The sequence below is a fragment of the Octodon degus genome, unplaced genomic scaffold (assembly GCF_000260255.1).
Source record: "Octodon degus isolate 3935 unplaced genomic scaffold, OctDeg1.0 scaffold00010, whole genome shotgun sequence".
Lineage (NCBI taxonomy): Eukaryota > Metazoa > Chordata > Mammalia > Rodentia > Octodontidae > Octodon > Octodon degus.
In genome coordinates, this window is record NW_004524586.1 from 6,312,655 (window position 1) to 6,327,454 (window position 14,800).

At 35.3% G+C, this 14,800-nt stretch overlaps 2 protein-coding genes across 2 annotated transcripts in view; both read right to left on the reverse strand.

The window, feature by feature from the left end:
- Nucleotides 1–14,800, reverse strand: part of Hpse2 (heparanase 2 (inactive)) — a 905,948-nt gene that overhangs the window by 306,569 nt on the left and 584,579 nt on the right. Inside the window, exon 5 of the mRNA XM_023709036.1 lies at nt 4,582–4,753. Coding sequence (XP_023564804.1) covers nt 4,582–4,753 — 172 coding nt within the window. The remainder of the gene's footprint in view (nt 1–4,581; nt 4,754–14,800) is intronic.
- On the reverse strand, nt 13,982–14,465 carry LOC105741287 (signal recognition particle 14 kDa protein-like). The gene has a single exon (XM_012513280.2). The coding sequence runs from the start codon at nt 14,440–14,442 to the stop codon at nt 14,110–14,112; it is 333 nt and encodes a 110-aa protein (XP_012368734.1). The 5' UTR covers nt 14,443–14,465; the 3' UTR covers nt 13,982–14,109.

Below are 14,800 nucleotides of genomic sequence, written 5' to 3' on the forward strand. Positions count from 1 at the left end.
GGGTGGCCTAATGGGCTGGGAGAGGGTCCGGCCCACACTGCGCCTGGGCTGGGACTGGTCCTGCCGGTGCAGGGTAGCAGGAAGCTCTCCGCACACTCACCGGACCTGGGCTAGGACTGGGTCTGGGGGCTCCCGGAACTCGGCAGAAAAATAAAGAATAGAAATTTCTTAAAGACAAGTTAGCTTCAGATATTAGGAAAAAAGCTACAAAATATGACTTTTGCTCCACATAGCCCAGTCCATACTTTAGTGAGAATAGCCTCAGTATTTTATAATTGAGACCAGGAGGAGGCCAAGGAGAGAAAACAAATTCCAAGAGAAAGCGGCTGTCTTTGCTATAGTTTTAAAAGGAATAGACTCTGCATCTTATTCTTAGGACTGAAAGGATTCAATGACTAAACTTACCTATTACTAAAGTAGAACTCCTAGCCTCCTTAGATTGTGATAAATCTATCATAAATGAGGTCCCCTGAGCCATGCTCTAATTGTAAAGGTGACCACTAGAAGTTGAACTGCCCTCTGAGGTGGAAGTCCCAAGGGTCAGGCCCATCTTAGAGCCTCAGGAATAAGACCCTTCAGCAAGACTAACACATCCCCAGGCACTCTCTGCCTTCTCCCCTCAGCAGGACATTATCTCCATGGAGGAACCCTTGGTAGTCATGGCTGTAGAGAGAAAAGAAATGAGCCTATTGCTGGACACTAATGCATAGCCCCTGGTTCTTTTTAACCCTGGCCTTCCTTCCAGCTATCTTATTTCAGTGAAAGGATTCACTGGACAGGAGGTAACTTGCTATTTCTCACAACTCTTAGGCTACAACTTGGATGTATTTTTCTTCTTTCATTTCTCTTTGATTATGCCCGGAAGTCCAGTTCTCTCTTCTGTGGAGAAATATCTTGATTGAATACTATAATATATATGCACCCAAGTCAGGTACACTGCCCCTCTCTGATGGAGACAGAAATAAATTCTGAAGTAAAAGCAAATAAAGGTAAAACAGGAAGAGCAAGAAGATGTATCCCAGTGTCAATTCATCTCAAAGAACCTACTATTATTCCTTAAAAGACAATATTCTCTAAGGCCTGAAGTCAAAAGAAGGCTGTTTCTTATAATCAGCAATTTTAGGGCATGAGGTTTACTTACACCATGTAATAGCTTTTGCAAAATTCCCATTTTGGGAGTTCAAAACTCCAGTGCAGATTGGAGGCTGCTACAGGACCTTAGATTGGTAAATGAGGCAATAGTGGCAATCCATCCAGTGGTACCTAACCCTTACACTCTCCTTTCTCAGATCCTGGAAGATGCCAGTTGATTTTCAGTGCTAGATATAAAAAAGGCCTGCTTTAGTATTTTGTTAGATGCAGATGTCTAGTCTATTGGTCTTCCCCCCACTCCCCTTGGAAGATCCTCTTGATCAGACCTCTCAACTGACTTGGACTATGCTTCCTCAAGAATTCAGAGACAGTCCTCATCTTTTAGGGTCATGCTTTCCCATGACTTGGTATGTTTTGAATTTTCCTCAGTCAGAGTTCTGAAATACATAGATGATACACTGTTACAGGTCCACTGAGAAGAGCTCTGTATCCAAGGCATCCACACTGTGCTGAATTTTCTAGCAAAGGTTATAGAGCCTCTAAGTGTAAGGTACATCTTTGTAGACTTCAGGTAAAATACTTGGGCCTTATCATACCTAAGGGAACCTGAAATCTGAGAGAAGTGAAAATTAAACCAATACATTCCTTCTCATAGCCCAAGATCCTAATAGCTAAAGGGATTCCTAGGAGATACAGGTTTTGTCCTCTTTGAATAGCAGAGTATAAGTGAGGTCACATGACCCCTCTGTCTTCATATAAAGGAAGCTCTAAAGGATAGATAACTATATTTTAACCTAGAAACCTGATTCCAAAACTGCATTTTAGAAGTTTAAGGAATCACTTCTGAATATCCCAGCACTGGGCCCACCAACAAGACACTGTTTCAATCTATATGATGGCAAATTATTCCTTCCTGGCACTAGTCAGTGGAAAAATATTAAATATTTACATAAAACCTTTCATTTGGAAAAAGATAAGACCCATCAAATGACCTCAGAGATATTATTAGGAAAAGGACATTCTAAGACAAGCAACAGACAGTTAAGACATGTGAGCTCTACCAATAGAACAATCCTCTTAACTGGACCATAGTCCCTCTAGCTATAAGAGACAGTAAATATCCTGGGGAAGAGTGGCAGCTAGATTTCACTCATATGCCGAAGAGTAAAGGATTCCAATGGCTATTGGTCTGGGTAAACAATTTCACAAACTTGGTTGAGACCTTTCCTTATAGAATCAACAAAACAAAACAAAACAAAACAAAAACCCACAAGGGAGTACTTATGTATTATAAAAGCTGACTGCTGTGTGTACATTACTGATTCTTCTGCTAATATCTTAAAGATAGTTTAAGATATTAAACAGCAGGTTACAGTCAGGTCAGATTCTAAAATTTCCTAGACATTCTCTTTACCATCTTTGTGGGAGACTATTACTGGCTCTTCCTGGTAAAAACATTTGTTGGTTGTATTCATAATAGTCTTTTTGATCTTATTTTGCCTGAGCATACTTAACTGCTTCATTGTTCCTGTCTCCTTCAAACTTAAAGCTACATGCCTAATCAAGATTAGAACACCTAGCATCTATTAAGTGCCTTTAGATAGACCCCATGGAGAGTATCTGACTTATCACCCCCCTTCAGCCATGAGTAGACAGAACAGTCATTGCCCTCCTCACAGCAGTTAAGGGTACCTCTTCACAGGGTGTAATATTATGGAGAGGTAAAGTAGGTAGAAATAGCCTAAGCAGCCAGACAGGGGTAGACCCACAGGGGAGTCAGTGCAGAAGATGAGAAAACATTAGAATTGGAAAGATGCGACTGAGACAGAGGAGAAAAGGGAAGAGTTGAGGAAAAAACATGGCAGGACAGGATAGAGAGGGAGGGAGGGAGGAAGAGAGAGACAGACAGACACAGACAGATAGTCAGACAGACAAATAGACAGACCTAAAATTAAATTTGCGGTTTACTTTCAATGTAAAGCTGCCTGACTTTTCAAACCTTCCGTATGTCTGCTATATTCATAGGTGTAGATCATGAGCAACAATTAGAAAAGGGAGGAGTCACTAGGGTCACCAAACCACAATGGCCATTCAGGAAACAAATGTTTCCCTTTCCTTGTACATCTCTGCTTATACTCGTTTGGCATTTTTCTAACCTCACTTGGTCTACGTACTTCACTGAAAATATCTAATTCATTTTGCATTTGTAAGAACAATCATTTCTATTCTGGACTATGACACACAAAATGTGTGTCTAGGTGCACAGGATACTTTATTCCAGGAGAACTTCTGTGTTCCCTAACCTCATTATTCTTACACTTCCCAATGCAGCTACATCTTCATTTTGGAACTAGAATTTAACATTATTTTATCTTCAGCTTTTTTCACACCCCATTAAAAAGGGTAACTGTACCTCTACTGCTTTACTGGCAGCAAAGTCATGCTAAAGCATTTCTTCTGACCCTGTATAACTCATCCTAACCTGAATGGATGTGCTAACTATCTAGTCTAAGACTGGACCTTCATCAGATATAAGGCAGAAAACATAAAATAGAGCTTTCTGTGATAAAAATGCTTTAAAAATGATAGTCAGAACTGGTCACAAAGTGGTGGCAGTTTTCCAGAATATTTGATAATAAATCATTCAGTTAAATTGTGGCTTAATAGACAGATACATGTCATGTTTATTAACTTTTAAATCCAAGTTTTCTGGCCAAGATTGTGTCTAGTTTTAGTTTCTATAAAAGGTTTACTGGAGTAATTATTTGCATTTTTTAAATGTACAGTGATGCTATGAGATGCTGTAATATTTTTTCACATTTAAAGTTTTATTGATTTCAAAAAATCTTGCTTCTGTTTGTTTTTCTATTTCTTGATACTTATAAAATCTCTCCACTAAAGTCATATAGCCAAGGGCATATAAGTTGGTGCAGCATACTGCTTTAGAACTTAGGAAATTCTATAGTTCATCAACAGGAGTTTATGAAGCTAGAGAATGTCTGTGCCTATTTTTCTGAGTCACCAGGCAATTCCATTATTGGTATCTTCCTGTGAGAATGTATGCTTTTCAAGAAGCCTTTTAAATGCCTTGCAGTCTTTACAGCTCTGGTGTCAGTTTATATCCTGGGCATTTTATTTGCTATGCACATATTTTCCATGAGAGGCAAATATGTTAGTGTGTCTTCAGTTTTTCCCTGTCAGAGTCTTGGGAAATGTTCAAATATTAAATCTTGTTTTTCAAATACTGTATTCCTTCCAATCCCTCCTAGAGATTGTAACACAGTCCTTTACAACTATGGAAGGCCTCAAGACATAAGAAGTAATGCCACAGTGTAATGAAGATTTCCTAATTCAGAGTGGGACAAGCTATTATGCAAATAAGCTTTCCTTTATTTTTAATTCTGAAAATATCCAAGAAAAAAACAATTAGCTTGGTCCATTACATTTAATGAACAATGTCAATAAGAACAGCTAAGTAATTCGACCTACCCATCTAGCAGAGCGATGACGTTCTTCCTGGGCCGCCCAATATTAGGGCCATATAAGCTGGCTCTGGAATAAATCCGGATGGGTTGCAACAAGCTTCTCAGCTGGATGTAATCCTTTCCCAACTGGCTGCCATTTACTGCCCGGCCATGCATGGTCCGATAGTTATTTGGCTCTAGATTAAAAACAGACAAGTAAATTAGAATTGAGAAGAGTGAGGCTCTGCCAGCTCCTTCCTATCCACAGCTCTCTATCTTTTTCTTAACAGTATAAATAAAATTAACAACAAGAAGGTGTGAGTTATGTTAAGGAACTATCCCAACAAACAAGTTAACTTAGCAGTACTATCTCTCTATTTCATTCAAGCTAATCTGTACGAAAGATCACCTAATCCACAAAGAGACCATATTTATTTCCAGGAGATCCTTCAAAATTTATGTCTCCAAGAACCCCAGAATGTGACCTTGATTCATTATTCAGTGATAGTGCCCTTGAAGATAATATGAGGACTTACTGGATTAGAGTAGACCCTAAATTCATGACCTATTTTATAACAGAGGAAGGAAATCCAGATTCCAAGACAACAAAAAATAACACTATGTTATGATAAACACAAATATTGGAGTGATGCTCTTATGCTAAAAATTTTGGCCTCAGAAGCTAGGAGAGAGGTATGAAAAGATTCTTTCTCAGAGTTTCCAAAGGAACCACTGCTACTGCTGTTATGATTTCAGACTTCTGGTCTTGAAGATGAATACATTTGTGTTACTAGTCACCAAGTTTATGAAATTTGTTAAGTCAAGTTCTAGGAAACTAATACCAGCGATAAGGAGGGAAATCTTTATAAAGTTACTAATTTTACAAAAAAAACCCTCTTAATGTTTATTAATAACTAAACAGTTGAACAAAATAACTTGGAGCAAAATTCTTTTACTCAGTGTTGTGGCTTATGTCTAGATGTCCCCACACAGCCTCCTGCTGTCAGAGGTGGGGCATTTTGGAGGTGACTGGATCCAGGGTGTGTGCTGTTGAGATAAAGGACGTGATGCTGGGATTGACTGGTGGTAATATACTAGGATTGAGTGATAAAGTATGAGACAGAAACAGGGTTACTTGCGGCTACCTCCTTGCCACTTGCTGCTGCCTCCTTCCCCTTTGCTGCTGCCTCCTCGCCACTTGCTACTTCTCTGCTCTGCTACCTTCTGCTTGCCTGTTCTGTGATGTCCCTTTGCCAAGCAACCTTGTCTTAGAGCCAGCCAACTATGAACTGAAAGCACTAATTAACCTTTCCTCCTTCAACTTTGGGTGTCAGGTATTTGTCTCAGCAAACAGAAGAGTAAGACACTCAGTTTGAGTTCAAAAAGGGCAGGAAAAGTCCTAAAAACTGGCAGTTCACTGAGGCATGGTGGTTCATACCTGTGACCATAGCACTCTGGGAGACTGAGGCAAGAGGAGCTCAAGTTTGAACCCAGCCTGACAGCTTAACAACTGAGTGAGACTGTGTCTCAGAAAGTGGAGGAGGACTGTAGCTCAATGTGAAGGTCTTAATTTCAGTCAATCCTCAATAATACATGCAAACAAACCAACCCAGAAGTTCTACTGTAGGAAATGGCCAACTAGATTTGAAATAGAGCACATGCCCTCAGAAGGCCAACAGGTCAGCTTCATGCTAAATAATGGGAGGGACAAAACACTGAGAAGAATTACAAGAATTTAAAGAGTGGGCTGGCAAGGTAGCTCAGTGGACAGCGCTTTAGCCTGCTTAGGCAAGCTTAGCAGGGTCAGGAATGGACGTTTGATCCCGGGCACCACATGTTTAATTCTTTAAAGAATTAAGGTATGATGTTACTAATTAAATAAAATATAAATAGATGAATTATAAAAAGAATAAAATGAAAATCCTCAATTTAACATGAACAATCTTATATAGGAGAACATTAGTAGGTGTATTTTTATCAAAAACTATGGAAGCCAGAAGACAATGAGATGACATTTAAAATCCTGAAAGAGAGTGAAAATGTATAAGCAAACAAAAACGCTGTTAGTCAAGAATTCTATATGTATTAACATATCCTTCCAAGCTGAGAGCAAAATGTACACATTCCAGGGAATAGCAATTTCATGGTAAACAAATCTGTAGTATAAAAAACCCGGAAGTCTAACACAGGGGCACTTGCCGTAGTCCCAGCAGTGAGGGAGGTTGGTGCAGGAAGATCACAAATTTGAGGCCGGTCTAGGCAACTTAATGGGACTCTGTCTCAAAAAACAAAAATGTAACCCTGAAAATGTAGCTTAGTAGTAAAGTACCCAGTAAACGCCAGTAAGTACATATATGAAAGAAAGAAAGAAGAACACAGTCTTTGAGATTGACATACATTATGGCAACTCAAAACCACAGAGAGAGAAAACATAAAATAGGCAATTACATAGGCAATTGTAAAAAAAAAAAAACCCTGAAAAGATTAATTACTCTCTTATTAAGTTATTTTACATAAATAAAAATAATAACTTTCAGGGTTTATTACATATAAAGATGTAACATTTACAATAATTATGGCACCAAGGATGGGTTAAATGGGAAAATTTTGGAGGAATTTCTATATTAAAGTGGGACTAATTAAGAATTACTCTAAAGTAGGTTGTGATGAATTTAGATATATGGAATAAAGAAGTACTAAAAGTGACAAAAGGTGAAAATGGTACACAATAGTAGACAATATTTCAGAAAGAGAAGAATAAAAAAGACATAAATGGAGAAGAGATAGCAAGATAGTACATATAAATTCAATCATATAAACTATTATATCAAATGGAAAGTGATTAAATCGTGCAATTACTAGAAATCTTCAAACTGAATAAAGCACATTTCAATAAAGTAACACATTTTATATTCAAATATAAAAATAGAGCAAAAGTAAAAGGATGAAAAGAAGATGTACTATGAAAACAATAACCATAGAGCTGGAATAATAATAGTCATATCTGACAAAATAGACTTCTAGGAAAAATGTTATTCAGACAGAAAGACCATTTTACAATGAATGGTAAAAGGGTATTTCATAATGATATCAATTATCAGGAAGATAATATATATCTATATATATTGAACTAAATATATATTGAACTAGATATAATATATATTGAACTAAAACTACCACCAAAATACATAAAACAAACTTGATAAAAGTGGAGGAAGTAATAGAAAATCCAACAATAATGTACACTAATACCACTTTCTCAATAACTGATAAAACTGGACAGATAAATAGCAGTGATATAGCAAACGAGTAACACCATCAACTAACTTGACCTGATTAATTCATAGAACACTTTACCCAGCAAGATATATGTACTTGTCCAGTGCATGCAGAATATTCTTCAGCATATATCATATACTAAACCCAAAAAAGTCATAAATTTTATTTAAAATTAAAATCATGCACTATATTCACCCTTACCACAATTCTAAATTAAGCTAGAATTCAGAGTTAAACTGGCAACAACATTTCAGAAATCTACAAGTACTTTAGAAGCTAATCTGTAGGTCAAAAAGTAAATCACAAGCAAACCAGAAAATATTGAAAATCAAGTAAAATAAGAATATAATGTAAAAGAACATATGGAATATAGTATAAGCAATCATTTGGGAAATTGTATAGCCCTAGACTCTAATATTGAAGAGAAAACTAAAACCAATGACCAAAGGTTTTGTCTGTTTTTTTTGGAACCGGGGATTATACTCAGGCCCTTGAGCTTGACAGGGAAGCACTTATTCTACTGAGTCATCTCCCTGGCCCCCAAAGGTTCTATCTTAAGAAATGAAAACAAAACAAACAAAAACCCCCAACAACAACAACTAAAGGCATGGCAAGAGGAATAAAATAATAAAAACCAAAAATCAATAATATTTAAAAATGAAAAATTGTCAGTGAAAGAAATTGGTTCTTTGAAAAGATCAACATAATTGACACATTTTTAGCAAAATTATCACAAACTCCAAAATCAGGACTGAATGCAAGAACATCATGAATAATCTCATATTAATTCAATTGGTAAGGGACTATTATAAACAATTTTTAAGTTAGACAAAACCACTAATTCAGACAACTTAGATAAAACAAGAAATTTTCAAGAAAAACACAAATTGTAAGAACTGACTCTAAAAAAAAAAACAGAAAACCTAAATAAACATAATAAGAAAAGAAAACCCAAATCCAAATGGAGTAATTGATAAATACTATCAAATATATTAAAGAATAAAAACTAGTCTCTCACAATTGTTTTCCCCAGAAAATGTGTATTTCCCAACTGGACTTGAGGCCAGTATTTCCTGATACCAAAGCCAGATAGACTTCATGAAGCAACTACATATGAATAACCCATATGAATATACTGCGAAAAGCTACAACAAGATATTTACAAAAAAGCCCAGCAACATATAAAAACATATAAGAAGATACAAATATACAGTAAAACAGGATTTATGCCAGGAATGTCATGCTGATTTAATATCAAGGTCAAATGAATGTGATATATCTTATCAAAACAATAAAAGACCAAAACCTTATTATTACCTCAATGGATAAAACAAAATTTTGACGAAAGTCAATTCCATTTCTAATAAATACTTTTTACAAGCTATGAATAAAAGAGAAAATTTCAGAAAGCATCTGAAGCTATGAGTGATACCCAAGAAAATGTCAGCTAACACCATCCTCAGTGATGGAATTACTGAGTGTTTTTCTTATAAGGTAACACACAAGGGAAGTATGTATTTTTTTCCATGTACAGTCAAATCTATTAAATGTTTAGCCAGTGCAGTCAAGAAAGGAAAAGAATATCAAAGCATTCTAAATGCAAGGGAGAAATAAAATATCATTATTTTCCAGTAACATGTTCCTGTATAAAGAAAATTCAAAAAATATGAGGGAAAACAAAACATTAAAAGTTATGCCAGGTCTGAGGATACAAGCTCAATTTATGAAATCAATAATATTTTGAAATACTATCAGCATATAATCAAAAAATGACATTTAGAAAATAATTCCATTCACAAAATCATAAACAAAAATATTTCAGAATAAACTTAAAGTAAATGAAAAGTATATATGCTGCAAACTATAAGACACTGCTTAGAGAAATTAAAAACTAAAGTAATAATCTAGGCTTATAAGCAGGGATATTCAATATTGTTAGGACAGCAATCTTCCCAAATGGATCTATAGATTCAGTGTTATCTCTATTAAAATTTGACCAGGCTTTACTGCAGAAATCAAAAGCTAATACATGAAAATACAAAGCCAAGGATAGCCAAAATAATTTTGAAAATAAAGTTAGTGTATTTAAACATCCAAATTTCAACATTCACATACGTTATTATTAAAAGAAAAGAAACAAACAAAAAAATGTAGCCCTAGCAAGAAAATGACATCCAGATCAGTGGAACAGAATTATAAATCTAAAAGTAGAGCCATTTGTACTCAATTTATTTTTAATAAAGGTGCCAAGATAACTCAACTACGGAGAGGATAGTTTTTTAAATAAACAGTGCTGGGAGAGTTGATATCCATGTACATAAATAAATTTAGAGCCTTACTTCATATACAGAAATTTACTTCTAATGGTTTCATACCCAAAGAGCTAAAACTATAAAAACTCTAAAAAGAAAATATGGGGGAAATTCTTTATAATTCTGAGTTAGGCAAAGATATGATCTAAAAGCATACTTCATAAAATTATAAAATTTTGACAAATTAAACTTTATCAAAGTTCAAAACATTTGTACTTCAAAAGATCCTATTAAGAAAATAAATTATAGATGGGCAAAACTATTTGCATCAAGTCCGCATTTTGTACAGCAATTAACCACTAAGAAGAATATATGCAGTGTGTTAGTTATTGAAACTGTCCTACCGATTTGATTTGAAACTGTCTCATTGCTATCTATTTATCAATAAAATTATGAAAAAAATAACTGATTGGAAGACAAAACTATATTTGACAACATGTACTATGAAATTCTTATTACTTTGTTAAATGAAATTCTGAATTAAAAAATTTGTGAACATAATAGGTATATAAATATTAACTCTGATTTTCCTAAATAAAATGTTGCTTCTTCTATTTATTTGGAAAATAAAACTATTTGCAAGTCAAATATTTGATTTTTAAAGCCTTGTGTCCAAAATATATAAAGAATTCTTACAACTCAATAATAGGATGAATGATCCATCAATAATTTCTGACATTGCCAGTTAAATATAAGACCCAATGCTATTATAGGCTACTGGACTCTTTTAGAATATTTTGCTGAGTTTACACACCTATAATATTCAATAACGGAACTTAGAAAAAATGGGGTATACCGATGAATGTCCATTTTGTATCTGTGTATTCAAAGAGGTTGGGATAGATATATATAGTTGCATTCTCTTAATGAATAGAATGATTTGTTCTAATGGTGTTTGTAAATAGGATCACAAGTCCGCATCTTGTACAGCAATTAATCACTAAGAAGAATATATGCAGTGTATTATTTGTTGAAACTGTCCTTCTGATATGATTTGAAACTGTCTCATTGCTATCTGTTTGTCAATAAAACTTTGGAAAAAAAAAGTATAAAAATGTATAAATGGTAAGCACATGAAAAGAAATTCAATGCATTTAGTCACTAGGGAAGGGCAAATTAAAGCCATATTGTGACTCTAAGGCAATTATTTATTTGAATAACTATAAGGAAAAAGATAATAACCAACTTTACCAAAGATGAAAATCAGAGCTCTCATACATTGGTGATGAAAATGTAAAATGAAACTTGGAAATTTTATACAAGTACTTTGGAAAATAGTTTAGCATCTTCTTAAAAAAATAAATTTACTGTAAGATCTAGAAACTCCACCATTTTTGAGTATGTTCCTGAGAGAAATGAAGCTTCATATTTACATAAAACTTGTATTTGAATACTTATAGCAGCACTATATAACACAGCCCAAAGTAGAAACGTTCCAAATGCTTACCCACTGGTGAATGAAGAGTAAATTATGTTCGATCCATATGCTGGAATACGATTAGGCAATAAAAAGGAATGAACTATTTATATATTCTTATGGTATTTATAAACCTCAAAATATTATATACTACTATGTAAAAAGTCACATGCAAAAGATACATATTGCATGGTTTTATTTATATGAGATGCACATAAGAGACAAACCTATAAAGACAGAAAGCAAATCAGTGTCTCCTGGGATGGGAGATGGTAACTAATTGGCAGCAAACGGGCACAATGAGTCTTTTGAAGGTGATGAGAATACTTGAAAAGTGAGCTGTGATAATGGTTGAGTGTTCAAATGTACTAAGACTGAATTATAAAGTACAAGGAAGAGAAAGGAAGGGAAAGGAATGGGAAAGTAGAGGAGGAGACGGGAGGGAAAAGAAGGAAGGGAGGAGGGGAGGAGAAGGGGAGGAAGGGAGTGGTAGATAGAAAACTGGTCTCCATACAGTACAAAGGACAAGCCGTCATTACTATCCTGATGTGTATTTTAATTTATTGTTAGAAAAGGAAGAGTCAATTTAAAATTTTGTTTCATTTTTTATTTTTTTAATGTATTTGGTACAGAGTCTTTCTATGCAGCTCAGACTCATAGTGATCCTCCTATTTTCAGCCTCCCCAGTGTTGGGATTACAAGCGTGCACCCCCGTACCCGGACTTGGTGGCTGGTTCAGTGCAGCCGGGGGGCAGGGCTAGCACGGCATGTTGTGTCAGGGATCAAACCCCTGTCCTTGTGCTCGACTAAGCAGGTGCTTAGTCCACTGAGCTATCTCACCAGCCCTAAATTTTAATTTGACTTACTAAGGGCAAAATGACACCGGAGAAGAGACAATGATCAAGTCCTATGTAATATGTATCTCCTCTTCAAACATGTAGGCAGTTATATTTATTTAGTGTTTTATCTCTCTACCTAGTATAGCACCTTCAGCAGATATTAGGCAGTTAATAAATATTTGTGGATGGAAGGAATGAAGGAAAGAAAGCCAAGAAGTCTTCATACCATTAAACAATGAAATATAATGGGAGAGAGAGAGCTAATAAGGTAGCACAAAAATAAATCTTTTTCCCTTTAGAATTTCTAAGTTCCTAAAACAGATTTACCACTTCATGCTGATTTTAGTAGCTCATCGCACTTATTTTTTGTAGGTTTTCTTGTTAATATATGGATTATCAGATATTTTATTTTACATTTTGAATCCAAATAGAAGAGTGTACTTGGAGGTGTTATGTAAATTAAATACTATACATGTATAGGATGACAATATTGGTAATAATTACATATATAAAATTCCTAAAAGATTCTGTCACTAATCAATAATGTGGAATATGCATTGTTATGCCCTTTTAAATAAAAATATAAGCCCCTTGGGCCAGGGAGCTAGCTCAGCGGCATAAGAGCCTGGCTGGCAAGCACAAGGGCCTGAGTTTGATCCCTGGTCCTGAGGAAAAAAGAGCACACATTTTTGTTAATGGCTTTGAGATTTAATTCACATGTCATGCAGCTCTCTAATTTTGTGTATAATCCATTAGTTTTTGCTACATTTACAATTAGTTAATCATCACTACCACACATATTAGAATATTTCAATCATTCCAGAAAGAAACCTGACTGTGCAGCCATTACCCGTCATCACAGTCCATAGCCTATGCACCCACTACGTTACTATTGTCATAAATCAACACATTTATTTATTCTAGATATTTCACTTCAATGCAATTATACAGAGTCTTTTTGTCTTTTGTGACTGTCTTATTCAGTGTAGTCTTTTCAATGTTCATCCATGTTGTAGAATGTGTATGCACACACTTCATTATATTATATGGCCAAATAATATTCTATTATATAAATGCTATATTTCATTTGCCATTCACCAACTGGTGGAAATTTTGGGACTTTCTACTTTTTAAATGCTGTTTTATCATACACATTTATATCTGGTAATGTGAACAACTAATTTGAAGATAGCATCATGTAAAATATAGCAGCCACTGTTGAATTCCTATTACTTTGTTTTGTGAAATCTTTTATCATTTGTAACACTGTTTTTTTCTTTATGTCTCTTATTTTTTATTCTTTAAAAATAAATTTTAAAAATTTAATTAAAGGTTTTTGTTTTGGTGAAACATCTGTTTTCGTTTGCTTGGATATAAAAAAAAAGTGAGGAATGAAATTGCTGAGGTACACAATAGTACTATGTTTAAGGTTTTTTTGGGGGGAGGGAAACAAATATTTAATGATACATTGCTCTTCAGGGAACTAGTTACAGAGGCCTTTGAAAATTAAGAACACAACCATGCAGCACAGATCTGAATGAGTACAGACTCAACTACCCTGTACACTATATCCTTTTTCTCTCCAAAATGACCCTCATCTCACATGAAAATTGTTGCCACAGGGAAGCCAAAAATCTAGCTTTATGGCCAAAAGGAAAAACATCAATCTGTTGGTTAACTGGTAAGAGCAGAGAACCCAGAGCCCTTCACTGTGGTGTTTTGGCCTTCTTACTCTTGTTCTTCTTGTCTCTCTTCTTCAGCCCATCCATGTCAGCCCCCAGCAGGTTTGAATAGGCCATCTGAAACTTACTCACTTCTGTAGAGCTCACCACAGTGCTGATCTTCCTTTTCCCATCCATCGCTCTCCACAGACATTTGTTATCTGCAGGCTCAAAGCCCTCCACAGAGCCCTTCTTTGGGATGGATCTGGTTTGACCATCATATTTCTTCAGGGTGATGAACACGCTGCCAGACATCTGGCACTTCTGGAAGAGCCTGGTCAGCTCAGTCAGGAACTGCTCACTCTCCAGCAGCACCATCTTGATGAAACAGGATCCAATTCTTCAGTTCTATGTTTAAGTTTTTTTTTTTTTTTTTGGTGGAACCGGGGATTGAACTCAGACCCTTGCACTTGCCAGGCAAGCACTTATTCTACTGAGCCATCTCCCTGGTCCCCTCCTTATTTTTTTTAAATTTGGCCATCTCTATATGTATGAAGTAAAATGTTGTTTTAATTTATTCTTTCATGGTAGCTAATGATGTTGATCTTTTCATGTATTTATTAGCCATTTATATATCTCTTTGGAGATATTTATATTATTATTATTTTATTTTATTTTATTATTATTATTTTTGTGGAACCAGGGATTGAACTCAGGCCCTTGCACTTGCCAGGGA

Bases quoted from the DNA above. Each gene is read 5' to 3' on its own strand.
- LOC105741287 (XM_012513280.2), bottom strand. From the start codon at position 14,442: ATGGTGCTGCTGGAGAGTGAGCAGTTCCTGACTGAGCTGACCAGGCTC.